Source organism: Macaca fascicularis, chromosome 8 (genome assembly GCF_037993035.2).
Source record: "Macaca fascicularis isolate 582-1 chromosome 8, T2T-MFA8v1.1".
Taxonomy (NCBI): Eukaryota; Metazoa; Chordata; class Mammalia; order Primates; family Cercopithecidae; genus Macaca; species Macaca fascicularis.
The window spans coordinates 153,519,583-153,546,667 of NC_088382.1; the positions used below are offsets into that span (position 1 = coordinate 153,519,583).

The 27,085-nt window shown below is 64.0% G+C and overlaps 1 protein-coding gene across 2 annotated transcripts; it reads right to left on the bottom strand.

The window, feature by feature from the left end:
• Window positions 1–2,042: 2,042 nt before the first annotated feature.
• On the bottom strand, window positions 2,043–19,884 carry EPPK1 (epiplakin 1). 2 transcript variants are annotated; one of them, XM_065519810.2, is made up of 2 exons: window positions 19,855–19,884; window positions 2,043–14,480 (listed from the first exon to the last, which is right to left on the bottom strand). In XM_065519810.2, exon 2 carries the CDS (start codon window positions 14,433–14,435, stop codon window positions 2,427–2,429), a length of 12,009 nt encoding a protein of 4,002 aa, XP_065375882.1. In that variant the 5' UTR covers window positions 14,436–14,480; window positions 19,855–19,884; the 3' UTR covers window positions 2,043–2,426. The 2 variants fall into 2 exon arrangements, with proteins under 2 accessions (XP_065375882.1, XP_065375883.1); XM_065519811.2 differs by having other exon boundaries at window positions 19,372–19,884.
• Between the last annotated feature and the right edge of the window lie 7,201 nt (window positions 19,885–27,085).

Sequence of the window (27,085 nt, forward strand, 5' to 3'; positions counted from 1 at the left end):
GGTGGTGCACACCTGTAATCCCAGCTGCTTGGCAAGCTGAGGCACAAAAATCACTTGAACCTGGGAGGGAGGCGGAGGTTGCAGTGAGCCAAGATTGCACCACTGCACTCCAGCCTGGGCAGCAGAGCAAGACTGTCTCCAAAAAGAAAAACAAAAAATCTATACTGTAGAAAGTAAAATTGCCCCATTACCTGGTAAGATTTTCAGTGCATGTAGATGTGACAACATGACAGAGATAGAATGGGGGAGGAAATGGAGAAAGAGACCACACCTCCGTGAAGTGGCAGAGCAGAGATGCGAAGAAGAGTGTCAAAACTCGTAAGTATACTGTAATCTCCAGGGTGACCAATAAAAAATTAGAAAAGAATAGCCCAAAGCCCAAAAATTTAAATGGAATACTAAAAAGTATTCCAATATCCAAAAGAAGGCAGCTAAGGGAGGGGAAATGAACAAAAAACAGAGGAGGGAAAGAAAACAAAGAATGAGTCCAAACACATAATTACATAAAATGTAATAGTGTAAATATGCCAATTTAAACATAGAGATTGTGAAATTGGATAAAGATAACCTCACCCATTAATATGCTGCCTAAAGAGGCTCACTTCAAATATAATAACAGAGAAGGTGAAGGTAAAAGGATAGAAAAACGTGGGTCCCATCACCACTAATCAGGCATGCTAATTCCTGCTTCAGCATTGCTGTAAAGTTCACAGTGAGAACTTCTGCAACACAGGCATCGGGCACACACGCAGCACTTGCTCAAGAACAATAGAAAGAATGTGGTTGAAAGCACCCTGCTGATGCCTTGTTTTTCAAGGTTCTCCCTGTCCCCCTTTTCAAGGCTAGTGCCCTGACTGCATCGTCCATCCTAGCCTGCATCGTCGGTTGTACGCGGTCTTACTCAGACAGCTGTAAAACCTGGATGAGAGCGATTAAGTGGATCATGCAGAGTGACTACTTTGCCATCTGTGAATGTTAGCACATGTGAACCTCACTACCATTTCTGTCTTTTTTTTTTTTTGTGGAAAACGGGGTCTCGCTATATTACCCAGGCAGGTCTCGAACTCCTGGGCTCAAGCTATCCTCCCGCCTCTGCCTCCCTGAGAGCTGGGATTACAGGCGTGAGCCACCGTGCCCGGCTACCGTTTCTATTTCCTTGTGGCCGCCTGTCCCCTCAAGCCCACCTCCAGATGGGCCAGATGCTCCTGCAAAGGCCACACAGACCCTGGCAGGGATTTTCTCTAGAGCTTGGGAGGCGCATTTTGATGAGTTACCCACGTGTCATTTCTACCCTGAGGCCACTGGCTCTTCATCCCGAATGTCCAAGCCCCGTCTGCTCTATCTGCCCTCGCTCCAGCCAGTCCGGCACAGGGAGTGTCCTCCACGGCGTCCACGCCCAGCCTGCAGGCCCCCAGGAGGCCAGCCACACACAGCCACCAGGCAGAACCCATGGATTCTTGCTGTGTTTTGCTACCATTAGAGAGCAAGCGGCCCAGACGCCACAGGCAACCCATGTGTGGAGTGAATGAGGGGGACTAGCAAGCGCTTGTTCTTGGTCACCTGCTAGAATGGCCACACTTGTATGAACAACGAAACTTCTTGGTTCTCCCAGGAATCTTTGAGCAAGACTTAACTGCAACCTATGGGAATGCGATTCTGAGATATGGCTCCAGGAACCCTGGGTTTTGGACGGCTTACTTCCCTTGTTTAATCTACTATCTCTATATTAAGGGTATGAAAATTGGTGATTGAACCTTCAAAAACCTGAAATCAAGCACGAGTTTCATTCGTGTCTTATGTGTTCAGAATTTTTCCTAATAAATTACTACCAAAGGTCCTTCTCCACAACAGACTCGTTCAGTCAGTGCTGGTGAGGTCAGACCTCTAAGGTGGAGCAGCCAGCAGGAAAACGCCCATGCTTTGGGCCGGCACAGCAGCAGGTGGATAGGCCGGGGAGGAGGACCGAAATTAAGCCAGAGCACTAAATAGTAGACATCGTCGGATGGAAAATGAGTTTGACAATGAACATGAAGAGCACATCATAAAGGAAATATCTGCATGTAATAAGAATTACATTGCAACAAAACAGCACCCGATGGCATGATGGAATGAGTCTAAAGAGTGACCTTCTGTAAAATGCCGGCAGGGAATCCAAAATGGAGAGGAAAATGTTCTGAAAATCAAAAAGGAGTGAAAAGGAAAACCATATGACACTTAGAGGACTCAGAACACACACCAAAAAAATTATGATATCCAGAAACACCTTGATGGACAAAGAAAAAGTTACTGTCACATGATAACTTAAAACATTTTCCACAGATAACGAATGGGTAAAACAACAAAATCAAAGAATGAGAAAAAAAAAACAGACACAAAATTACGCCACAGCTTCTCCAGAGTTGCAGAAAATTGAAGAGGAAGCCGAGTCACCGCAGAGAGAGAGAAAGAAACAGGAGCCCCGTCTCAGGGTCCAGAGTGGCCCTCTGCAGCAGCTGCACGTACGTGAGGTTCTCGTGCGTGTTGGGGTCGAAGAAGCCCTTGGTGTCGTCGCTGGGGTCCGCCAGGATGCGGTTCATCTCCTCGTCGAAGTAGCCGCGCCGGTAGGCCACGTCCACGGGCACGCGGTGGCTGTGCACGGGGTCGATGACGCCGCCCGTGGCGATCTGGGCCTCCAGCAGGCGGATGCCGTGCTCCCGGACGATGAGGTCCTTCTGCATGGCCTGGAAGAGGGAGATCTGCTGCCCGGTGTAGGGGTCGGTGTAGCCGGTGACGGCGCGCTCGGCCGACAGCAGCTTCTCCTGGATCTCGCCGCCCACCACGCCCGCGGCCACGGCCTCCTCCACGGACAGCCTCAGGTTGCGCACGGGGTCGATGACGAAGCCGGTGGCCGCCTGCGCCTCCAGCAGCACCAGGGCCGTGCCGGGCCGCAGCACGCCCTTCCACATGGCCTGGTAGATGCTCATCTTCTCCTGGCGGCCGGGCTCGTCCTTGGCGGGCACCAGGACGCCCGCGATGCAGCTGGTGCCCTCCAGGTAGCGCTTGACCGAGTCCATCTCCGTCACCTCCTGCAGCGTCTTAGTGCCCTGGGCCAGGTCCCGCAGGGTCTCGGGGCCCAGGATCCCAGACGTGTGCAGCTCGGAGGCGGACACCTGGCGCCTCAGGCCTCGGAAGGACACCTTGCTGAGCCGCTCCTCGGTCTCCTCGATGACCCGGGTGAGGACGGCGACGAGGTCGGGCAGGCCCAGGACGCCGGCCGCGTGCTGGGCCAGGAGCTCGTCTCGGCGGGCCTCGCTCAGGTACGAGGAGAAGAGGACGTCCCACACGGAGACCGGCCGCCCCTGGAACTGCCCGCGCTGCACCTCCATGGTGGCACCACGCAGGGTCTGCTCTTGGCGGCGGGCGGCGGCAGCGGCCTCCTCGGCCTCGCCCTGGCCCTCGCCCTGGCCCGGGGAGCGCCCCGAGTCGCCGTCCCCTTGCCCGGGTGGCCCTGGCTCCCGCGGGCCGCGCGAGGCGTCCTGGAGCTGCGGCCGGGTCCCGGGGGCCTCCTCGGCCTCCTCGATGATGGCGGTCAGCCGGCGGGTCAGTGCGGGCAAGGCCAGAGTCCCTGAGCCAAACTCGGCCAGCAGCTCCTCCCGGGCGGCCCCGCTCACGTAGCCGGACGCCAGCACGTCCCACACGGGCACCGCGCGCCCCCGGAGGCGGCCCACCTTGACCTCCATGGTGGCCGCACGCAGGGCCTCCCGGGGGTCTGGGCGCGGGCTCCCGGCCTCGGCCTCGGCCTGGGCCTGGGCCAGCAGCGAGGTGAGGGTGGCGCCCAGCTCCTCCACGCTCAGCGTGCCCGCCCGGTATCTGCTCAGCAGGTCCTGGCGCCGGTCCTCGGACACCTCGCGGTAGAAGAGGAGCTCCCAGACGGAGACGCTCTGGCCCTGGAGGGCGCCCGAGCCTGGCGTCACGCGGGCGTCCCGCAGGGCACAGCGCAGCTCCTCGCTCAGCTGGTGCACGGCGGAGCCCCGGCCTGCCAGCTGCAGCATGTAGAGCCCGGTGTCCGGGTCGCGCACGCAGCGGCGCAGCAGCTGCACGTACGTGAGGTTCTCGTGCGTGTTGGGGTCGAAGAAGCCCTTGGTGTCGTCGCTGGGGTCCGCCAGGACGCGGTTCATCTCCTCGTCGAAGTAGCCGCGCCGGTAGGCCACGTCCACGGGCACGCGGTGGCTGTGCACGGGGTCGATGACGCCGCCCGTGGCGATCTGGGCCTCCAGCAGGCGGATGCCGTGCTCCCGGACGATGAGGTCCTTCTGCATGGCCTGGAAGAGGGAGATCTGCTGCCCGGTGTAGGGGTCGGTGTAGCCGGTGACGGCGCGCTCGGCCGACAGCAGCTTCTCCTGGATCTCGCCGCCCACCACGCCCGCGGCCACGGCCTCCTCCACGGACAGCCTCAGGTTGCGCACGGGGTCGATGACGAAGCCGGTGGCCGCCTGCGCCTCCAGCAGCACCAGGGCCGTGCCGGGCCGCAGCACGCCCTTCCACATGGCCTGGTAGATGCTCATCTTCTCCTGGCGGCCGGGCTCGTCCTTGGCGGGCACCAGGACGCCCGCGATGCAGCTGGTGCCCTCCAGGTAGCGCTTGACCGAGTCCATCTCCGTCACCTCCTGCAGCGTCTTAGTGCCCTGGGCCAGGTCCCGCAGGGTCTCGGGGCCCAGGATCCCAGACGTGTGCAGCTCGGAGGCGGACACCTGGCGCCTCAGGCCTCGGAAGGACACCTTGCTGAGCCGCTCCTCGGTCTCCTCGATGACCCGGGTGAGGACGGCGACGAGGTCGGGCAGGCCCAGGACGCCGGCCGCGTGCTGGGCCAGGAGCTCGTCTCGGCAGGCCTCGCTCAGGTACGAGGAGAAGAGGACGTCCCACACGGAGACCGGCCGCCCCTGGAACTGCCCGCGCTGCACCTCCATGGTGGCACCACGCAGGGTCTGCTCTTGGCGGCGGGCGGCGGCAGCGGCCTCCTCGGCCTCGCCCTGGCCCTCGCCCTGGCCCGGGGAGCGCCCCGAGTCGCCGTCCCCTTGCCCGGGTGGCCCTGGCTCCCGCGGGCCGCGTGAGGCGTCCTGGAGCTGCGGCCGGGTCCCGGGGGCCTCCTCGGCCTCCTCGATGATGGCGGTCAGCCGGCGGGTCAGTGCGGGCAAGGCCAGAGTCCCTGAGCCAAACTCGGCCAGCAGCTCCTCCCGGGCGGCCCCGCTCACGTAGCCGGACGCCAGCACGTCCCACACGGGCACCGCGCGCCCCCGGAGGCGGCCCACCTTGACCTCCATGGTGGCCGCACGCAGGGCCTCCCGGGGGTCTGGGCGCGGGCTCCCGGCCTCGGCCTCGGCCTGGGCCTGGGCCAGCAGCGAGGTGAGGGTGGCGCCCAGCTCCTCCACGCTCAGCGTGCCCGCCCGGTATCTGCTCAGCAGGTCCTGGCGCCGGTCCTCGGACACCTCGCGGTAGAAGAGGAGCTCCCAGACGGAGACGCTCTGGCCCTGGAGGGCGCCCGAGCCTGGCGTCACGCGGGCGTCCCGCAGGGCACAGCGCAGCTCCTCGCTCAGCTGGTGCACGGCGGAGCCCCGGCCTGCCAGCTGCAGCATGTAGAGCCCGGTGTCCGGGTCGCGCACGCAGCGGCGCAGCAGCTGCACGTACGTGAGGTTCTCGTGCGTGTTGGGGTCGAAGAAGCCCTTGGTGTCGTCGCTGGGGTCCGCCAGGACGCGGTTCATCTCCTCGTCGAAGTAGCCGCGCCGGTAGGCCACGTCCACGGGCACGCGGTGGCTGTGCACGGGGTCGATGACGCCGCCCGTGGCGATCTGGGCCTCCAGCAGGCGGATGCCGTGCTCCCGGACGATGAGGTCCTTCTGCATGGCCTGGAAGAGGGAGATCTGCTGCCCGGTGTAGGGGTCGGTGTAGCCGGTGACGGCGCGCTCGGCCGACAGCAGCTTCTCCTGGATCTCGCCGCCCACCACGCCCGCGGCCACGGCCTCCTCCACGGACAGCCTCAGGTTGCGCACGGGGTCGATGACGAAGCCGGTGGCCGCCTGCGCCTCCAGCAGCACCAGGGCCGTGCCGGGCCGCAGCACGCCCTTCCACATGGCCTGGTAGATGCTCATCTTCTCCTGGCGGCTGGGCTCGTCCTTGGCGGGCACCAGGACGCCCGCGATGCAGCTGGTGCCCTCCAGGTAGCGCTTGACCGAGTCCATCTCCGTCACCTCCTGCAGCGTCTTAGTGCCCTGGGCCAGGTCCCGCAGGGTCTCGGGGCCCAGGATCCCAGACGTGTGCAGCTCGGAGGCGGACACCTGGCGCCTCAGGCCTCGGAAGGACACCTTGCTGAGCCGCTCCTCGGTCTCCTCGATGACCCGGGTGAGGACGGCGACGAGGTCGGGCAGGCCCAGGACGCCGGCCGCGTGCTGGGCCAGGAGCTCGTCTCGGCGGGCCTCGCTCAGGTACGAGGAGAAGAGGACGTCCCACACGGAGACCGGCCGCCCCTGGAACTGCCCGCGCTGCACCTCCATGGTGGCACCACGCAGGGTCTGCTCTTGGCGGCGGGCGGCGGCAGCGGCCTCCTCGGCCTCGCCCTGGCCCTCGCCCTGGCCCGGGGAGCGCCCCGAGTCGCCGTCCCCTTGCCCGGGTGGCCCTGGCTCCCGCGGGCCGCGCGAGGCGTCCTGGAGCTGCGGCCGGGTCCCGGGGGCCTCCTCGGCCTCCTCGATGATGGCGGTCAGCCGGCGGGTCAGTGCGGGCAAGGCCAGAGTCCCTGAGCCAAACTCGGCCAGCAGCTCCTCCCGGGCGGCCCCGCTCACGTAGCCGGACGCCAGCACGTCCCACACGGGCACCGCGCGCCCCCGGAGGCGGCCCACCTTGACCTCCATGGTGGCCGCACGCAGGGCCTCCCGGGGGTCTGGGCGCGGGCTCCCGGCCTCGGCCTCGGCCTGGGCCTGGGCCAGCAGCGAGGTGAGGGTGGCGCCCAGCTCCTCCACGCTCAGCGTGCCCGCCCGGTATCTGCTCAGCAGGTCCTGGCGCCGGTCCTCGGACACCTCGCGGTAGAAGAGGAGCTCCCAGACGGAGACGCTCTGGCCCTGGAGGGCGCCCGAGCCTGGCGTCACGCGGGCGTCCCGCAGGGCACAGCGCAGCTCCTCGCTCAGCTGGTGCACGGCGGAGCCCCGGCCTGCCAGCTGCAGCATGTAGAGCCCGGTGTCCGGGTCGCGCACGCAGCGGCGCAGCAGCTGCACGTACGTGAGGTTCTCGTGCGTGTTGGGGTCGAAGAAGCCCTTGGTGTCGTCGCTGGGGTCCGCCAGGACGCGGTTCATCTCCTCGTCGAAGTAGCCGCGCCGGTAGGCCACGTCCACGGGCACGCGGTGGCTGTGCACGGGGTCGATGACGCCGCCCGTGGCGATCTGGGCCTCCAGCAGGCGGATGCCGTGCTCCCGGACGATGAGGTCCTTCTGCATGGCCTGGAAGAGGGAGATCTGCTGCCCGGTGTAGGGGTCGGTGTAGCCGGTGACGGCGCGCTCGGCCGACAGCAGCTTCTCCTGGATCTCGCCGCCCACCACGCCCGCGGCCACGGCCTCCTCCACGGACAGCCTCAGGTTGCGCACGGGGTCGATGACGAAGCCGGTGGCCGCCTGCGCCTCCAGCAGCACCAGGGCCGTGCCGGGCCGCAGCACGCCCTTCCACATGGCCTGGTAGATGCTCATCTTCTCCTGGCGGCCGGGCTCGTCCTTGGTGGGCACCAGGACGCCTGCGATGCAGCTGGTGCCCTCCAGGTAGCACTTGATGCGATCGTCCTCCCTGAGCTGTTGTGTCGTGCTCCGCCCTGTTTCCAGATCCCAGAGCATTTCCTCCGTGATTATGGCTGAGCTGAGGAGTTCAGAGGCTTTGATCTGTCTTCTAATTCCTTGGAACCACAGTTGTTTGTTGCTGTTTTCCTGCTTCTCAATCATGTCTGAGATCTGGTGTGCTACCTTCTGCAGTGCCCGGCTCGTGTCCATTCTGTACATCCTCACCAGCTGGAGCTTCTTCTCCTCCGTCACGTATTCTGAATTCAGCAGTGCCCACAGTGTTGGCTTCTTACCTCTGAACCTTCCCACTGTTATTTCCACTTGCTCTGCCTCCAGGGCCCTTCTCGTCTCGTCGTCTATGTATTCAGAGTCCCGTGCATCCTTGTTCACTGGGAAGAGCACCCAGCCAGTGTCCTCTTGCGGGTGGCACCTCTCCTGCAGCTCTCGGTAGGAGACCTTCTCCTGCGTGTTCGGGTCCACAAACCGTTTCCTCATGTGCTTCTGGTTAGAAATGAGCGCATAGATGTCCTCTTTCAGACAGCCACGTCTGTAGGCGGTTTCCAGCGGGAGCCGGTGGTGGTGCAGTGGGTCGATGACACCCCCCGTGGCCACCTGCACCTCCAGCAACCTCAGTGCCTCTGCCTTCTCAATGAGCTGCTTCTGCATGGCCTGGAACAGTGGGATTGTGTCTCCCGTGGCTGGATCCCTGAAGCCCGTGGCAGCCCTTTCGGCCTTCAGGAGCCTCTCCCGTAGCTCCTCGCTCACCAGGCCCACATCCACAGCCTCATCCACGGAGAGCCTCTGGTGGGTGCAGGGGTCCAGGAGGAACCCAGTCGCGGCCTGTGCCTCCAGCAGCCAAGTCGCAAATCCTACAGGGATGAGCTCCTTCCTGCTGGCCTCATGAAGGCTCATGACCTCCCTGGTGGAGGGCACCATCACCCCTGCAATGTAGCCGCTGCCTTCCAGGTAAGGCTTTACACACTCCAGTGTGCTGAGTGCTTGTCCCCCAGTCCTCCCCACATGAAGTGTATGCAGGGTCTTCTGATCGATGACCCCGGAGTTGAACAGCTCTGCAGCTGTCACCTCCCCTCTGATGGCCGCCACCTTGATGCCTTGGTTTTGCGTCTCTGTTTCTTCAATTGTCTTGGTGATGATTTCCAGCAATTTCTCCAGGCCCCCACTCTGGGTTCCATACTCCTGGATGAGCTCCCGCTTCCTGTCCTCTGTGAAGTATGGAGAGGACAGCAGGTCCCAGAAAGAGACCACCTGGTCAGCAAACCTCCCCACGCGCATTTTTGCAGTTCTAGATTGCAACTCGCGTCTCATGGCCTCACTGATATGCACGTAGGTTTCTCCTTTCTTTATGATTTGTAGCAGGTACAGGCCCGTCTCGGGGTCCTCCATGCAGCGCTCCAGAAGCTGCAGGTACGTGAGGTTCTCGTGTGTGTTGGGGTCAAAGAAGCCCTTGGTGTCGTCGCTGGGGTCCGCCAGGATGCGGTTCAGCTCCTCATCAAAGTAGCCACACCGGTAGGCCACGTCCACGGGCACGCGGTGGCTGTGCACGGGGTCAATGATGCCGCCCGTGGCGATCTGGGCCTCCAGCAGGCGGATGCCGTGCTCCCGGACGATGAGGCCCTTCTGCATGGCCTGGAAGAGGGAGATCTGCTGCCCGGTGTAGGGGTCGGTGTAGCCGGTGACGGCGCGCTCGGCCGACAGCAGCTTCACGTAGGTTTCTTTGCCAAACATCCCTGCTTTGAATGCCTCCTCCACGGTCAGCTTCCGGTTCTCCACGGGGTCGATGATGAAGCCAGTAGCTGCCTGTGCCTCCAGCAGTACCAGAGCTGTGCCAGGCCGCAGGATGTGCCTCCTCAGGGCTTCTGGGATGCTCATCCTCTCCTGGGTGCCCTGGACAAGGACCCCGGCAATGAAATTGCCTCCCTCCAGGAACTGCCTCACGCCGTCCATCTCCGCCACCTCCTTCACCGTCATCGTCCCCTGGCTCAGCTCATCCAGCGTCTTCCTGCTGATCAGCTGTGCCCTGAACAGGTCCCTGGCTGACACCTGCTTCCGGAGCCCTCTGAAGGTGGCCTGCAGGGGCTGCCTCTCTGCATCCTCGACCAGGGCAGTGACCACGCTGACCACCTGCCGCAGGGCTGCAGCCCTCCCAGACCGACAGAGTGCCACCAGCTCCCGCCGCTTGTCAGCGCAGACGTACTCGGAGAGCAGCAGGTCCCAGAGCGACACACTACACCCCTTAAACCTCCCTGTGCTGACGGGCACCTTCATGGCCCTAAGAGCCACCGCAGTGTGGTCGTCCACCTCAAGTGCTGTGTCTGAGGGCAGTGGCAGCAGCAACAAGCCAGTCTCGGAGTCGCACACGCAGCGCTCCCTGAGCTGCTGGTAGGTCACCTGGTCCCGCGCACTGGGGTCAAAGAAGAACTTGTTGTCCTTGTCAACTGCTGTTAGCACCTGGCTCATCTGTGTGTCCAGAAGGCCGAGTCTGCAGGCTGCTGCCTGGGGCAGGTGCACCCCGTGGACAGGGTCCACCACACCCCCTGTGGCCAGCTGCACCTGCAGGAGGGGCAAGCCCTCGTTCTGTGGCACGAGTCCCTTCTCCATGGCCTGCCACAGAGAGAGGGAGCCCCCAGAGTAGGGATCTGGGTACCCGGCCACCGCTCTCTCGGCCTGCCCAAGCTGCTCACTCAGCTCCCTGCCCACCAGGCCGACCTTAACCGCGTCCTCCACCGACAGTCTCTGGTTGTTCAGGGGATCGACAAGGAAGCCAGATGCCACCTGGGCTTCCAGCAGCCTCTGGCCCAGGCCTGTGGGCAGGAGGCCGTCCCTCATGGCCTGGGCGATACTGACCTTGGCCCCAGAGGGCTGCAGCAGCACACCAGCCACGCAGCCTGTGCCCCACAGGCAGGCCTTCACTGCCGGCTGCTCAGCGACCTGGGCCGGCGACTGCGTGCCCTGAGCGAGGGCCTCAAGGGTCTCCTGGGTGATGATGCCAGCATCCAGCAGCCAGACGGCGGGGATCTCACCCCGCGGGCCGGGCACCATGACATGGGCTTGGGCCAGGAGCTTAGTCTCCTGTAGCCACCTCTGCACAGAGGCTAGCAGCTGTGGCACAGTGGTCCTCCCCTCCTGCACGTCCTCCAGCAGGCCCCTCCGTTGCTCCTCAGTGAAGTGGCAGGAGCTGAGCAGGTCCCAGAGGGATGTGCCGTCCTCAGCCCCCGGCACGGCCTGCAGGCTCTTCTGGACTTGCTCCTGGGTGGGGAGGGCAGGAGCACTTTCTGGCAGGGGCAGGAGGTGAAGGCCAGAAGCCTCATCCCTAGGGCACTGCTCCAGGAGCCGGGCATAGCTGGTGCGTCCCTGGCCGTCTGGTGTGGGGAAGGTCTCGGAGGAGCTGGACAAGGCTGTCTCCATCTCCTGGTCAACACAGCCACGCTGAATGGCCACTGGCATGGGGAGGTGGTGGTGGCCAGTGGGGTCAATGACCCCTCCTGTGGCCACCTGAGCCTCCAGGAGGCGGACAGCTTGCTCCCAAGAGATGAGACCTTTCTTCATGGCCTGGAACAGAGACACCTGCTTTCCAGAGAATGGGTCTCTGAAGCCAGTGATGGCACCCTCAGCCCGCTTCAGCCTGCCATACAGCTCCGGCCCCACCACACCCCTGCGCACGGCCTCGTCCACCGAGAGGCTCTCCAGGCTGTGAGGGTCCACAATGGCTCCGGTGGCTGCCTGAGCCTCCAGCAGGGCCAGGGCCACACTGGGCCCCAGCAGCTTCCGCCTCATGGCCTGATAGAGGCTAAGCCGCTGGCCGGAGGGCAGCAGCCGCACGCCGTCCACAGCTCCCAGGCCGCACAGGTACCTGCGGACGCCGTCCATGAGTAGGAGTGCCTCGGGGCTGACTGTCCTGGCCAGCACTTGGTCCAACAGGTGCTGGTCAATGATACGGGCCTCCAGGAGCTGGTGGATGGTGACCCGGCCCCGCAGCGTGGGCAGCATGACGTCCACCTGTCTCTGTGTCTCCGCCTCCAGCAGCTGTGCCACCTGCCCCAGTGTGACCTCACGCCGCCGGTAGCCACGCAGCAGCTGCCTCCTGCGGCCCTCGCTGAAGTACTCAGAGTTGACCAGCTCCCACGCAGAGACCCTCTGCCCCCGAAACCGCCCGTACTTCACGGAGAGCAGCAGGTTCTGGAAGGCCTGCCGGGTGGCACCATCCACCAGCGGAGACTGCACGTCGCTGAGTGGCAGGAGGTACAGGCCCGTCTCGGGGTCACGCACGCAGCGCTCCAGAAGCTGCAGGTACGTGAGGTTCTCGTGTGTGTTGGGGTCGAAGAAGCCCTTGGTGTCATCAGAAGGGTCCAATAGGATCAAGTTCAGCATCTGATCGAAGTAGCCACACCGGTAGGCCACGTCCACGGGCACGCGGTGGCTGTGCACGGGGTCGATGATGCCGCCTGTGGCGATCTGGGCCTCCAGCAGGCGGATGCCGTGCTCCCGGACGATGAGGCCTTTCTGCATGGCCTGGAAGAGGGAGATCTGCTGCCCGGTGCAGGGGTCGGTGTAGCCGGTGACGGCGCGCTCGGCCGACAGCAGCTTCGAGAACACATCGGGCCCAATGACACCAGCCCTCAGTGCCTCCTCAACGGAGTGCCCTTTGTTTGCTTTCGGGTCGATGATGAAGCCGGTGGCAGCTTGTGCCTCCAGAAGGATGAGGGCAGTGCCGGGCCGGAGGAGCCCCTTGCATCGGGCCTCATAGATGCTCAGGCGTTCCTGGGAGCCGGGGAGCAGCAGGCCAGCAATGCAGCCTGTACCCTGCAGGTACCTCTGCACCGAGGCCAGGCTGCCCACATCCTGGGCTGTGGCCTGTCCATGTTCCAGCCGCTCATACAGGTCCTGGTCAATGATCTCGGCTTTCAGCAGCTCTCCTGGTGTCACGGTGTCCCTCAGCCCAGAAAAGGTGACCCTGGCAGTGGCTGCAGCCTGCTGGAGGGTGGCGCTCAGCTCAGCGGCCATCTTCTCCACGGAGAGGGCACCTTCCTGGTGCTGCTGGGCCAGCATTGCCCTCTGCTCTGCGGGGATGGCCTCAGAGAAGAGCAGCTCCCAGAGGGACACGGGCCGGCCCCGGAACTTCCCCACGGAGACGGTGGTCGTGGCTGCGTTCAGGGCCTGCCGAGTGCTGTACTTGATGAATGGGGGTCCCTGGGGCTCCCCTCCCCGGGGTCCCCCTGAGAGTGGCAGGAAGGCGAGCCCAGTCTCTGGGTCAGTGACACAGCGGGCCAGCAGCTGTTCATAGCGCAGGCCACCGTGCGTGCCAGGGTCTGAGAAGCCGCCAGCCTGCGAGAGCTGTCGCTGAGTGTCTTCATCCAGGCAGCCGCAGCGCAGGGCGGCCTCCAGGGGCAGCCGGAGCCTGCGTGCTGGACAGACCAGCCCGCCTGTGGCCAACTGGGCATCCAGGAGCCGAAGTGCCAGTGGCCTGTCCACTAGCCCCTTCTTCATGGCCTGGAAGAGGGGGATTTGGGAGCCACTGAAGGGGTCGTGGTACCCTGTCACGGCCTGCTCGGCCACCAGGAGCTGCTCGTGGAGCTCTGGGCTGACCAGGCCCGCCCTGACTGCCTCGTCTACCCACAGCCGCTGGCCTGTGGTGGGGTCCACTAGGGTGTGGGTGGCAGCCTGGGCCTCTAGGAGTGGCAGTGCAGTGCCCATTGGGAGGAGGTGCTCAGTAGCAGCCTGGAAGAAGCTCTTCTTTTGGCCTTCGGGCAGCAGGACAACCCCAGCCACGCTGCCGGTACCCTCCAGGTAGCACCGCACCTCGGCACGTGCACTCACGTCCGCTGTGGCCAGCCTGCCCTCCTGCAGACCCTGCACAGCCTCCTCGTCCAGGATGCCCACCTCCAGCAGCTCGGCTGCACTCACTGCCCCGCCCTCAGAGCGGAAGGTGATCTTGAGGGGCAGCAGGGCTAGCCCCGAGCCGGCGGCCCGCACACACCTTTCCAGCAGCTGGTGGTACGTCAGCCGCTCCAGCGTGTTGGGGTCGAGGAAGCGCAGGACGCCTGTGCCAGGCTCAAGCTCTGACAGCTTGTGCCATGTCTCCCGGTCCAGGAGGCCCTGGTGGCAGGCTGGCTCAGGGGCCACAAGCACGCCCCGGGCAGGATCCACCAGGCCCCCAGTGGCCAGCTGGGCCTCCAGCCAGCTCTGCCCCAGGGCCGTGTCCACAACCTCCTTCCCGATGGCCTGAAAGAGGGCCAGCTTCTCACCCCCGTAGGGGTCAGAGTAGCCCGTAGCGGCACGCTCAGCCATCAGCAGCTTCTCCTTCAGCTCCAGCCCCACCAGGCCCTGCTGCAGGGCCTTGGACACAGAGAGCAGCTGGCCCTGGGTGGGATCCACCAGACCCCCGGTGGCCGCCTGGGCCTCTAGCAGAGCCAGCCCAAGCCCAGGAGGCAGAAGGCCCTGCTCCATGGCAGTGTAGACACTCTGGGCCTGGCCTGAGGCCTCCACATACACCCCAGCTATGCTCCTGGCCTGGGGCCTGGGGAGCGTGCTGGCTCCCAACGTGGCTGCCATGGCTTTGGGGACGCTGGCCTGCTCCGTGCTGTTGGTGCCCGGGACGGGAAGAGGAGGCAAGGTGTGGCCACTCATCACACACAGCTGGTTATGCAGAGCCTGCGGAGGTCCACCTCTGTCCTGCAGGGGACAGAAAGGCTCAATCAGGGACCCCCCAATGGCCTGGTGGGCACAGGGGAAGATGTGGTCACAGGGCCAATCCCATACTGTCCCGGGCTGGGCTCTGCCCGCAGACGCACAGCCAGAGTCCCCGAGGAGCTGAGTCTGCCCGGGGAGCACTCCGCGGCGGGAGTGCCAAGGGAAGTGCAAGCTCAGAGGGACCGTGTGAGCACAGGGGCCCAGGTGGAGCCGGGAGGCCTCTAGGGACTCCAGGGCTGTGCCTCCCACAGGCTGTTCTTCAACCTCCACCCCAGGCCAACGCCCTCCCGCCAGCCCAGGGCCCTGTGTCCTCGAGTCCTTCCTGGGCACCCTGGTCCCCTCCCCAACCCTGCCTGAGGGGCCCAGCCCTGCTCCAAGGGGGCTGTGGCTCCACCCACAGGGCCCACCCCTCGGCCTGGGCACCAGCATCTCTCTGCCTCTGGGTGCCTCTCTTTTGTTCTCCAAAGGCTGTGCCCCATGCCCTGCCCCACCCCAGCTCCAGTGACCTCTTGAAACCTCCCACTCCACCTGCACCTGTCACTCCAGAGAAGCCTCTGCTGCCTCCTCCGGCTCCTGAGGCCCCGCCTTCCCTCCATAGCCATCCACCAGGCTCCAGCAAGACCCCAGCCGTCTGAAGCTCTGGTCTCCTGCCTCAGCCTGGCCCTGCATCCTCCTCTGCCTGTCCTGGATCTCACATCCGCGAGCACCACGGCCTCTGGGCTACTGCCCCTCTGAGCCCACACCCTGCCCCGGGGACCGCTGGCTCAGCAGACGTGTGGCAGTCCTGCCAGGAGCCGTGTGCAGGCCAGGCAAGGCTCTCTCTCTCCCCCATGGGCCCTGGTCCTCCGGCTGCAGCCCCAACATGCCCTGTGCTGACCCCTTCCACGCACAGCTGTACGACCGGCTCTGAGCAGGGCAGCAGGTGCCTCACCTCCATCTCCCCAGTCCTGCACGTCAACTGCCTCCACCCAGGCCTGTCCCCTTCTGCACCAGGTTGAATTATGTTCCTTAAAAAGGTATGACTAGGCCGGGCGCAGTGGCTCAAGCCTGTAATCCCAGCACTTTGGGAGGCCAAGACGGGCGGATCACGAGGTCAGGAGATCGAGACCATCCTGGCTAACACGGTGAAACCCCGTCTCTACTAAAAAAAAAAATACAAAAACTAGCCGGGTGAGGTGGCGGCGCCTGTAGTCCCAGCTACTAGGGAGGCTGAGGCAGGAGAATGGCATAAACCCGGGAGGCGGAGCTTGCAGTGAGCTGAGATCCGGCCACCGCAAAAAAAAAAAAAAAAAAGGTATGTCTAAATCCTAATCTACAGTCCCTGTGAACGTGACCTTATTTGGAAATAGGATCCTTGCAGGTGTCACCCGGTTAAGGTGAGGTCATACCAGGCTAGGATTGGCTCTTAGCCAACGTAACTAGTGTCCTTATAAGAAGACAGACACACAGGGAGAGGACAGCCTTGTGATGACAGAGGCAGAAATTGGATCTACAAGCCAAGGAATTCCCAGGACGCCGGGGCCCCAGAAGCTGGAAGAGACAGGAAGGATCCACCCCTCAGCTCTGGAGGGAGTGCGGCCCTGCCCACTCCTCGCCTTCCGGCTTCTGGCCTCCAGAGCTGTGAGAGTAATTTCCTGCTCTTTAGGGCCCTGGCCAGTCTTCTGCACCCCTGTGCCCACCCACCCGAGAGCAGGGTCTGCTCCCCGTTTTCTTAGCACTACGGGCCCCAGTCCCTCTCTTGGTTCTCCCCCTCATTCCGGCTGGAACCTCCCTCTGCTCAGCAGCCTGTCCATGACATCCCTTCCCTACCTCTACACAAGGGTTTCAGGAGAAGGGCTGGACCCCACGTTTGACCCCCACTCCCACTCCACCGCTCTTGAGGCAGCCGCCATCCCCGGCTGCCAAACTCAACAAATGCACTTTGGAACTGGCCGCCACCCACCTCCACGACGCGGGCTATAGGGGCTCCCCTCTCCGGTGACGGTTCCGCTCCATCTTCGTCCCCCATTAACGCTGAGACCTCCTCCCACCTATCCTCAGCTTCCCACATCTGCAGCAGGAGCTCAGCCTGTCCTGGGTCCCAAAACCATGTGCCCAGCTGCCTCCTGGAGGCCTCACAGGTACTCCATGCTGCTCGTGCTCTGTGAACATGCAGAGCCTAACCCTAGAAGGCACTGGGTTCTCCCCATCCCCTCTCCCCACATCTGGTCTCACGAAGGGCATGCTCCAGGGGCAACTCTGAGGGCTGTCGAGGCTTGGAGATGCCCTTCAGGGCCACCTGTTAAGACTGCAGCCCCCCTACCCACCTTGGTAAAACCCTGGCCCCCTCCCTTCCCTTCTGTAGATACTGGTCCTGGGCCTCTTCCGGGCATCCTGCCGCTGACGGGCTGCTCAGAGCCTCAGACACGGAGCCGGACCCGGAGGGCTCTCCATCACCCCACTGGCCGAGCGCAGAGCCAGGGATCCAGGAAGCGGCACTGCAGCTCAGCTGTCCTGAGGGGCCATGCTCAGGACGCAGTGTCAGGTGGCTGAGAAGACGTGGAGGATGCAGAGGACCATGGAGTGGGGCCGCTGCTCAACGACCAGAATTGGAGAAAGCTCGCAAGAGGCTGCAGACGTCTGGTCAGCTGGCCAGTGCGCCACAGGGATGCCCGGGCGCCTGTCTTCATGGTGCAACTAGCCATGGACCCACTGGTCACATCACAATCTGCCCCAGCCAAAAGCTGCTGGCCTGACAGGATGTAGGAACAACTTCCTGAAGGCACAGCCGGAGTGCCAGCTCCCCAATGACACCTTGCAGGCTAGGGCACCGTTCCCCAGGAAGTCGGCTATACCACTCAAAAACATGGCTTCCCATGTGCGTGTTTCCCAGGAGGTGGGCCACAGGGGTCCAGGAACCAAGGCCTGGCAGCCACAGTGGCCCATCCACCATCCCCCACTGATCCATGATGGAGCTTGGACTCCTCGACCCCACAGCTCTGGGGTGGGTAAGCTTAGATGTCCTGGTCCCTGGAGGAGGAACACTTCTGCCAGGGCACACAGCTAGTGTCACCAAGTGAAAGGCTATGCTGCTCCCAGACCACTCCAGCCCATCGTGTCCCAGGAGGAAGCAGCCAGGTCGAGGCTCCCATCTGGCAGGGGACAGGTCTGAGCACCAGGAGGCGGTGCCACAGGGGCAGGCAGGGTGCAGGGACCTGGTCTGCCCTGTCTGGTTCTCATAGTAAATAGAACATCATCCGCAGCCCTAGAGGGGACCCTCAGGGAAGAGGACCTGGTCACACCTGACAAGCCCTGAGCCAGCAGGTGCACCTGGGTTGAGGGTATCTGGTCTGGAGGACAGGGAGGTGGCCCCAGAAGCCAGGTCCACACTGCAAAACTTCTTTCTGCACTTCCCCAGGAAGAGCCAGGCTCAAGGGCACAGCCTGACTAGGGTGGCCACAGAGATTGTCCAGATCTGCTTCTGGGGGGCACATGAGACGGCAGGACAGGCCAGCTTCTCCTTTGTCCACCCTGCTTCCTCCTCCCTTCCCTTCCTGAGGCCATCCTGAGACCTCGCCCGGTGACCCTGCCTCAGACAGACTCTGCTTCCGGGAACCCAGCCTGGGCGCTTTTTGCCCACCTGTACTGGCATTTGCCTCCCCTAGGGCTGGGCCCTCTCCAGCATGCCTCATTCCAGGACCCCGCGGGGTCTGTGAGCCCAGGGGAGCCACTCACTATGGCATCTACACCAGATGAGGGGCTTCTGGGGGGTCAGGGCCCTGCCCTGGCCCCTGACATCTGGCCGGGGATGGCAATGGGGAAATGAGCACCTGACTTCCCAGCAAGGGGGAGGGGTAGTGCAGGCCAGGGCGGGGCAGGGCCAGCAGGGGTGGGGACAGCGCCTTGGGCGGGCCCCTGACCTGGGCACAGGCAGCCAGCCCAGACAGGCCATAAGCTCAGGCGAGTGGCTCAAGTTTCCCAAACAAAGAGGAGATTCAGGGAGGAAGGCTGGAGACAGGGCGCTTGGGAGCAGGGAGTTGGGGGCAGGCATGCCCTGCGTGTGTGAGTGCCTGCCAGTGCATGCCCACCCCGCACCATGTGTGAGATGCAGCCTGTGGCTGGCTGCACCACTCACTGTCTCTTCCTGACCTTGGGCCTGGTATGAGCCCCTCCCGGCCCTGCCCCTTCCCTGGGCCCAGTCCCTTCCCTGACTTGACAGGAGGAAGGCCCACGAGTGGGTGTACTTGACTCCATGTGAGGCCTCGGGAGGGCAGCTGGACAGAGGGTTTGGATCGAGGGAGGGCAGGGGGTGCAGCTTCGAGTGTGGGGACATCTGGAGGAGGTGGCTGCCGTCCAGGTGAGCACAGGGTCAGGGTTAGGGTGATGGGCTCGGGAGGAAGCCGAGCAGATTTCCCCGGAGTCTGAGGCACAAAGGGCCCCTCCTGTGGATTCCCCACCTCAGGTGGCCCCCAGGCCCCAAGTGGTGGAGGGCCATTCCTGAGGAAGGTGGCTCTGCATCTCTTGGGCGAGGTCACTGTCACCAGACTGCCCAGCAGGCCCCCACCGCAGCCTGGGACAAGGGTCGGGAGGCTGCAGCCGCCTGCCTGAGCCAGGTCAGGACAGACCCTGGCAGCTGCCTGGGCCCACACATGGAGCAGCAGCCTTAGCTTCTGCCGGATTGTGTGCCCTGGTGGAGAGACCCCGCCCACCTGCACCCTGCACCCTGCACCCTGCACCCTGCACCACGATCAGACATCAGTGGCCCCAATAACAAGCTTGGCACAGCGCAGTGGGGGCGGAGGGGCAGGGAAGCAGAGCCCCGGGCCCAAGTGATGGACAAGGCCTTCCTGCCTCTGCCTCCCACGGGTCTCCAGGTGACCCTGTGACTGCTTACCCGACTCGGCGTGGCCACCCCGGGAACCGCTCACCCAACAGCAGTCAGCTTCCCCGGGTCGGTGACGCCTCCCTCCCGGCGAGGTTGCCAGGAGTCACCTCTCTCAATTTGTCGGCCTAGTTGCCTCCTGGCCTGGGCGTTCCCATCCTGCAGAGTGTGCCCCGGGCGGTCCTTGCTGCCGGGGAAACCGCTGGGCCTGCGAGACCCCCGCCCAAGACCCCCGCCCGCGGCCGCCTCTCCTATGAGGGATCGGGGCGGCCGGCGCCTCCTCTCCACGCCCTGAGTCCCGGGCGCCACTTCGGACTCGGAGCTCAAATTGCCCAGGGCGGGAAACCTGCCCGGCCAGAGCCCAAGCCCCGGGCGGCCGCCGCGCCCCCACCCTGGCCTCGGCGTGCGGCTCCAGCCGGGATCCGGTTTCCCTCGGCGGCCGCCGCCCTGCCCTGCCCGGCCCCGCGCCCGCCGCGCCCGCCGCGCCCGCCGCACCTGCCCGCTCGCAGCCCGGTCCGCAGTGTCTCCGCGCGCCCGCTCCGCCCGCATTTCAAGCCACGTAGGCCCCGCCCCGTCCAGGGCGGCGCCCAGGTGGGGACCCCGACGCAGGGCGGGGCAGGCAGGTGCCGGAAACCCCGCGCGACCCGGGCCTGGCGCTTGCACCCCGGGCAAGAGGCGGCGGCCGGCAGCCAGGACCCTCCCCTCGTTCCCAGCAGGTAGTCACCGCGAAGGAACGCAGGGCGGGCGCGGGGGCGTCCTGTGCCCTTCAGAACAGTTTTTTTTGGGGAAAGGAGTTTGGAGTGAAATGCGGACCCAACAGAGCAGCGGTTTCCATCCCCACAAGCCACTTGAGTGCCGTGCAGGCTGGTGTCCCTGTCTCCAGCCCCGACCCCGCCTTGTCTGCTCAGCCTCCTGGGGGCACTGCTTCGCCCCCTGTGTCTGCTGGGTCCAGGGTTCTTCAAGGCTCTCCTTGGCGGGCCCCTCTGCTCCCATGACGTTGTAAGAGCTGGGGTGCCCTCACTGTGGACAGTGCCAGGCCTCACCCCCTGGTCTGGCCCCTCCACCCGAGCTCAGAGAATGTTCCCTGTCACCCTGGGAGTACCTGGTCCCCTCTCTGAAGCCCATCCTGGCACCCACATTCCAAGGCTGGGGCCTGCCAGAGATGCTGGGCATGGAGGCTCACAGCCTCGGGGGCTGGCCTGGGGGCAGCCTCAGCCTGGCACGGGAACCTTCCATGGATCTTCTGGAGGGCCCTCCCCGTTGCTGCCCCGAGATCCCAGGTGGGCAGGGCCGGGGAAGGACAGGGCCCAAGGCCCCTCCTCCACTGTCCCCAAGGCCCCTCCTCCTCTGTCCCCTAGTCCTGGAGGTCCTGAGGGCTCAGGTGCTCCCCACCCCCCACAAGTGTCCCCTTCCTCCAAACCCCAGCCTTCACCTCTGCCCGAGTCATTCTTGACCAGAACATCATCCAGAGCCGCCCAGCCACCTCCAACGCACACCATGAGGGTACTTGCAGGCCCCGGCAGGTGCAGCAGGGACAGGTCAGGCCTTCAGGGGTGAGGGTGCTTGGGACCACTGCCCTGGCTCTGCTCTCACCCACCCACCAGGCCCACACTCACACCTGCTCGCCCAGGCTGCCTGGACCCTGTCCACACCTGCCACGCTGGTCGCGCGGTGTGGCTGCTGCTGGCTGCTGGGCCCTGACCCCGGAGGAGCACTGGTGTAACCCGCATTTCCCCAAGGCACCGGCAGACCAACAGCCCTGCTCACCGGATGCGTGGACACTGTGTGGTCTTGCTGGGAGGCGTGGTGGTGCTGGCTGTGGCCTGTGGCCCGGAGCACACCCCCGAGCCGCTTCTTCCTGCGGCTGAGCCGTTACAGGCAGCACCTCTGCCAGGCCACAAAACCTGGGTGTATGCCAGCCCCTCGCTGCAAGAAGAGGGTGTGAGGCTGGCCAGGCCAAGCCTTCTCAAGTGCCCAGGGACGGGCCACATGCCTGCCTGCCCCTCACCCCTCTGGTGTAGGCAAGTGGCACGGAGCTGGCCCTGCTCTGCTGCACCCATTGGCATCTGTCCCCTGACTCCTCTCCCTCAGCTTTGTCTTCCTGTGACTCCAGCTCCCCTGCCCTGTGGTGGCCCCCAGCCCAGTGACCTCTGGGGACACCTCCGGGGGCAAACTTGGGTGCCTGCCCTACTCCCCGGGTCCCTGGGCCACTTCTGGTCAGGGTTTCTGGGAGCCGCTACCTCCCCAGGGACGCCAGCCCAGTGCTTCAGCACAGCAGTCCCCGGAGCCACGGGCCACTCCTCCAGCCCCCAGGCCTGGGCCTATACCACATACATAGCAAGGAAGGGCGTCAGGAGGTGAGCGAGAGCGCTCCCATGCCCAGTACTGCCCACAGCTCTCACCTCCACCTGGCGCTGGCACCCAGCTTTCACCTGGTGGTCAGGGAGGCTCTCAGAGGACTCAGTCCAAGGAGGGAGGTCCCAGAGCCTCAAGACCAGTGCCGACGCTGCCCCTGGGCTGGTCCGTGGAGTCACTGTGCGGGTTGGAACCTCTGGCCAGGATCCCCACTGGTCCCATGGAGCCTGGCATGGCACAGCCCAAAGGGGAGTGCCCGCTACTGCTCCATAAAGCAATGGGGAGCAGGGTGTCCCCTCTTGTGTCCCCTCCAGGGCACATGGCCCAGAGAGGAGACAGGGCAGATGCAGGCAGGATGGAGGGCCGGGCAGGAGTGGGTGGGACAGAGCTGAGCAGCAGGCTGACCTCTCCACCAAGGTTCTGGACATAGCAGCCTGCAGCTCCAACCACAGGCCCAGGTACTGGGGGTGGGCAGCCTTGGGGTGGGCCTTCCTCTCAGGCTGGGTGCCCTCACAGCAAAGACATGGGCTGCTGTCCCAACAGCTCTCGGGGGACACCTGCTGTCAGAGGAGCCTGGTGACGCACCTGCCTCCTGGGGTGGGGGAAGGGCTGAGGTGGGGGTCGGAGCCCTGCTGCCTCTGTCCCCCTCAGAACCACCCACCACATCCTAAATTCTCTTCTCCACACCCTTCTCGCTGTGCCTCTCACTGATCCCCCATCCCTGGTCAGTCAGGGTGATGACATGGGCTGGCCCAGTTTCTCCTACCCAGGCCTTGGAAGCCGGCCGACACGAGGAGCACAGCCTCTGCCTGCCAGGGTCCCCATGCTGCTCAGTCAGGGCCAGGAGAGGAAGAGCCAGAGGGTTCCTCCCAACTGTGGCTTGAACTCCATCCCCCAAATTCCTGCGTCGAAGTCCGGACTCCAAATCCTCTGGGAATGTGACCTTCCCAGAGGGTCATTGCAGATGCAGTTAGTTGGGACAAGGTCATGCTGGAGTAGGCAGGCCTCATCCCATGTGCCTGGTATGCTTTCAAAAAGGGGCATTGGACACAGACAAAGACCCACAGAGAGGGAAGATGATGTGAAGATACAGGAAGAAGATGCCGAGGAGGGGCCCGGAGCCGGGCCTTACCTCACAGCCACTGAGGGAAACAGCCCTGCCCACATTTCCGTTTTAGACTTTGGCCTGGAGAGCTTAGGGTCGATACATTTCTGTTGTTGGAGCCACCCCCTTGGTGGTGGTTGGTTAGGGCAGCTCCAGGAAACTCAAACAGTCCCTAAGCCAGGGAAATAAGCCAGGGAGAACAAGGGCAGAGGGGGCCGCAGGGTCCAGGTGGGAGGCAAATTCTGAGGCTGCCTCATGCAAGCCCAGCTTCTCCCATTTTATAGAAGAGACAGGAAGGAGGAGGAGGGGGAGGAGGAAGGGGAAGGGGAGAAGGAGGGGAGGAAAAGGGGGAGGAGGAAGGGGAGGAAGGCTGAGCCAGGGCAGAACCCACTTTGGGCCTTGAGGTTTCGTTAAACACAAGAAAGGAGGCCCCAACCTGTATCTCAGAGTGAAATCTTTTTCCTATCTTGCTTCAAATGTATATTATTTCCAGTTGCCACATAAATGGGAGTCATACATAGCAATACCATGTTCTTATTTGGGAATTCTACTTGATTGGAGAGGTAGAAGGCACACCCAGGTACCTGGGCCCGCTCTGCCCCACCCCAACACAGTTTAGAGGCTGGGCAGTGCCGTTCTGAGAGGTACTGTCCTTGGGCTGACTAGGCCCGCCTGTGGGGGCAGCCAGGGCCACCCGTACCTCCAGCTCTGACCCCGTGGGACAGCAGCACAGCCATGCATGGGGGCTTGCAGTCGTTAGAAGGATGGGAGCTGAGCCATGAAATCGGCACCAGAAATCACTGCTGAACCCCGCCTGTCCCTGCCTTTCTTCTCCCCTGCCATACCCTCTTCTCCCTAAAGGGTGGGTGTCCTCTGGCTAGGCTCCTCCCAGCAGCTCCAGCCCAGAGCCCCCAAGTTGTCCAGCCTGCCCATGGTCACCTCTCCTCCTGAGGGACTCCGGGGTGACCTCCTCCCTCTTTCAATCCTCCAAGGCACCTGCAAGGCTGGGGCCCAGTGGCCCTCTGGCCAAAGCGCCTCCTCCAGCCCCACCAGACCCCACCAGGCCCCACCAGGCTTGCTGGTCTGGCCCCTAGGTGGCCTCCAGCGCCGTGTCCTGCTGCAGAGGCCCTGACCAGGGTTCCCCCGGGGATTCCTCCTCTGCCTAAAACACCACTGGGGAGAGACAGCGCCACCTGAGCACCAGCCTGGGGCCTGGCACCCTCCCCACCTGGCCCCAGTCCCCTCCAGAGCCTGACCACCGGCAATCTCTAGGTGCCTGGCAGGAAGTGCTGTTTCAGGGCCACCACTGGGTGTGCCGCTGCCTGGCCAGGGGCTTCTGCCTCCCATACCATATTGGCCACCTGGGCCCTCAGCTGGGGGAGAGCCAGCATTGTCCTGGGCAGCCTGGCCTGCGGACTGAAAGCCCTCGGCACTCCCAGCCATCCTTGCTCCTTGGGGCTGTGAGCTCCAGCTGCCCCAAAGGGTACGGGCAGGGTGGAAACCCTTCCTCTGGGGTGGGCCAGGTGGGCGCAAACACCTGCTCCTGGTTCTTGAGTCCTTGATGCTTCCGCCAGTGTGAGCTGGGCCTCCAGGACTGCTGGGGATGAGTGCTCAGCAGACCCTATCCTCGGGGCACACCGCGGCTCCCCCGGGCACAGGCAGCACCATCCTTGGTCAGCCTCACGCAGTCCCGGAGCTGCTGCAGTGGCGGCTCCACCAGCTGAGTTTCACCCCCTGCCACACCCGGGGAAGGGACCAGGGGCCGGGGGGCCGGGGGCCAGGACACGGGCATTGGAAGGGGGCCTTGGACTGGGGGCCTGGGACGTGTGCCCCGGGGCAACATCCCAGACCTCAGCACCAGGATGGCGCCCCAAGGCATGGCGAACGAGGGGCTGGGGAGGGGCTTCTCTGGGAGCACTCAGGACTCCTTGGGGGGCCGCCAGCCAGGCTGAGGGACAAGGCTGAGGGGCCCTTACTTGTGAGCAGCTCCACCAGCCTCTGGCCCGTCTCCAAGAACTTCAAGTCCTTGGTCCGTGCCGCAGCCCCGTCACACACATGCTGCAGACACATGGGCTAGGGGCACATGTGTGCTGGGACCATATGCCGTGGAGCCCTGTGCCGGCCTGCCGCATCTCCCTGGGCCTGGGTCTTACCTGCAGGCACAGAACGGCCCCTCCTGGCCCTCGGGCTCCAGCCGCCCTGCCACCACGCGGCCAGGAGAGCGTTGTGGGCCACTTCGAAGCTCTGGGCTGCCAGGAAAAGCTGCTCCAGGAGCCCCGACCTGGGGACCAAGACTGGGCAGCCAGCAACTCGCTCCCCGCACTGGTGCCCTCACCACTCATGCCCCCCACAGCCTCACCAGGCCTCTGCCTGCGGCACCAGGCAGCCCTGCTGTGCACGCAGCTCCGAGGGGCTCCTGGCTTCCTGCAGCCTCTACCCCACCTATGGCGCCCTCATGCCCAGCAGGCACAGGAGCAGCTGCTGGGGCATGGGGGTGGGCTGAGCGCAGGGGGCTGGTGGTCGCTGTCCTGCCCTCCCACCACTGCCCTTCACAGGGGTCACTGGCCATGGGGACAAGAGCCACATCTTCTACCAGAGTCTGCCATCTGTCCACCCCACAGGGAGGGTTGGCTGTGACCTGACACCCAGCGGCATCATTAGGTATCAGTGGCTTGAGCTAAGATTCAGAGGAGATTCAGAGGTGTCCCAAAAGTGTCACTACCCAGCCCTGCCCCCTGTTCCCTGCACCTCCTGTTCCTGCAGCTGCCACAGCATGAGGGACCAGAGACCCTGAAAGGCCTGAGCTCCTCTACACCATCCAGCCAGCTGCGAAGGGCATCCAGGGACCCTGGGGATGCCTGCAGGAGGAATGACAGCCCCAGGGGCTGTCCTGCTCCCCTACCCTGGCTGCTCCTGCCTCACCAGAGCCAGCTGCTCTCCTCACTCTCCCGGCTCCGGTTCCACAGGCTCTGTCACCACCATCTCCATCACCAGTGTTTGTCACCTCAATGGCACGGGGGTTCCACCAGGCCCAGGAGCTCCCAGAACACTGCTGGCAGCAGGGACCCCCCAGACTTGGGGCCTAGCCCCCGTGTGTCTCCTCCTCAGCCCCAGGCAGCCTGACCATGAGGCCAGGTTTCCCGTGGTGAGCACTGTGGGACAAGGGGACCTGAAACCGATCTGGAAGGCCACCTGGCCCGTCCAGCCCCCTCAGCCCTGTGCTCAAGGCTGGGGCTAAGGTCACATACTCAGATTTACTGTCTGCGGCCACTGCTGCAGCAGGCCTGGGAGCCAGAGGGAGCCCAGAGGCCAGGGGCTAGCTCCACCTTTGCTGACGTCCCTGCCCCCAGCCTTCCCTCCCGGCCATAGCTTGGCCCGCCCGTCCAGCTGTTGGTGCGGCCAGTGCAGCCGGTCAAGCCACAGCCTCAGCCATCTCCTCTTGACCCTGCCTCCTACTGCCTCTTGTTTCCAGGGAAACCAGGACCCGGCCCCAACCATGCAAGTAGGAGAGACTGGGAAGGGGCTTCTCACCCTCCGCCTGAGTTTCCGGCACTGCGGGGGAGGTGAACTGGCCAGGGTTGGAGGAGCTCACTGCCCCCGAGGCCCGTCCGGCCCACTGGACTGAGCCCCGACACTGGGCAGGCGACCAGAGGGTGGGATTGCTGGCAGTGGGTGCCAGGCCTGCCCTGGGAGGATCTGGGGGTGGGTAAATGGGGGTGCTGCTCACATTCCTGTGGACTGGGGACTGAGGAACTACAGGTGGGCTCTCCTGCCTCCTCCTCTGCAGCCCCCAAAGATTCCTGTTTCCTCACCTACACCCTCGATGGCCCCTCCACTCCCCAGCTGCCCCACCCCTGGGGCCCCAGCAGCCCCCACCCAAGACTTCCCACCACCCCAGACTGGCCGGTCTCGCTTCCAGGAACCTCCACCCTGTGGCCACACCTTTCCCACCCAGGCCTGGAATGAACCTGCCCTTCCTCAGCCTGCAGCCCCCCTCTCCCAGGCCTGACGATGGGGGAGGTGACTCCCCAGTGCAGGAGTGGGTGCCCCTGGTCCCTGCAGGTGCAGGGTGATCAGCTGCTTCAGCAGGTGCCAGTGCAGGCCCTCCCCCCACCCACTGAGTCCTTCATCCAACACTGGCCTCTACTGAGAAGTGGATGCTGTGTTGGGCACACCGGCCAAGGCACATCTGTGCCCACCTCTGTGCTGGGCCCCAGGCCCACCAGCAGCACCGTTGCCTGGGTGAGAGAGGGGGCGGAGAGCAGG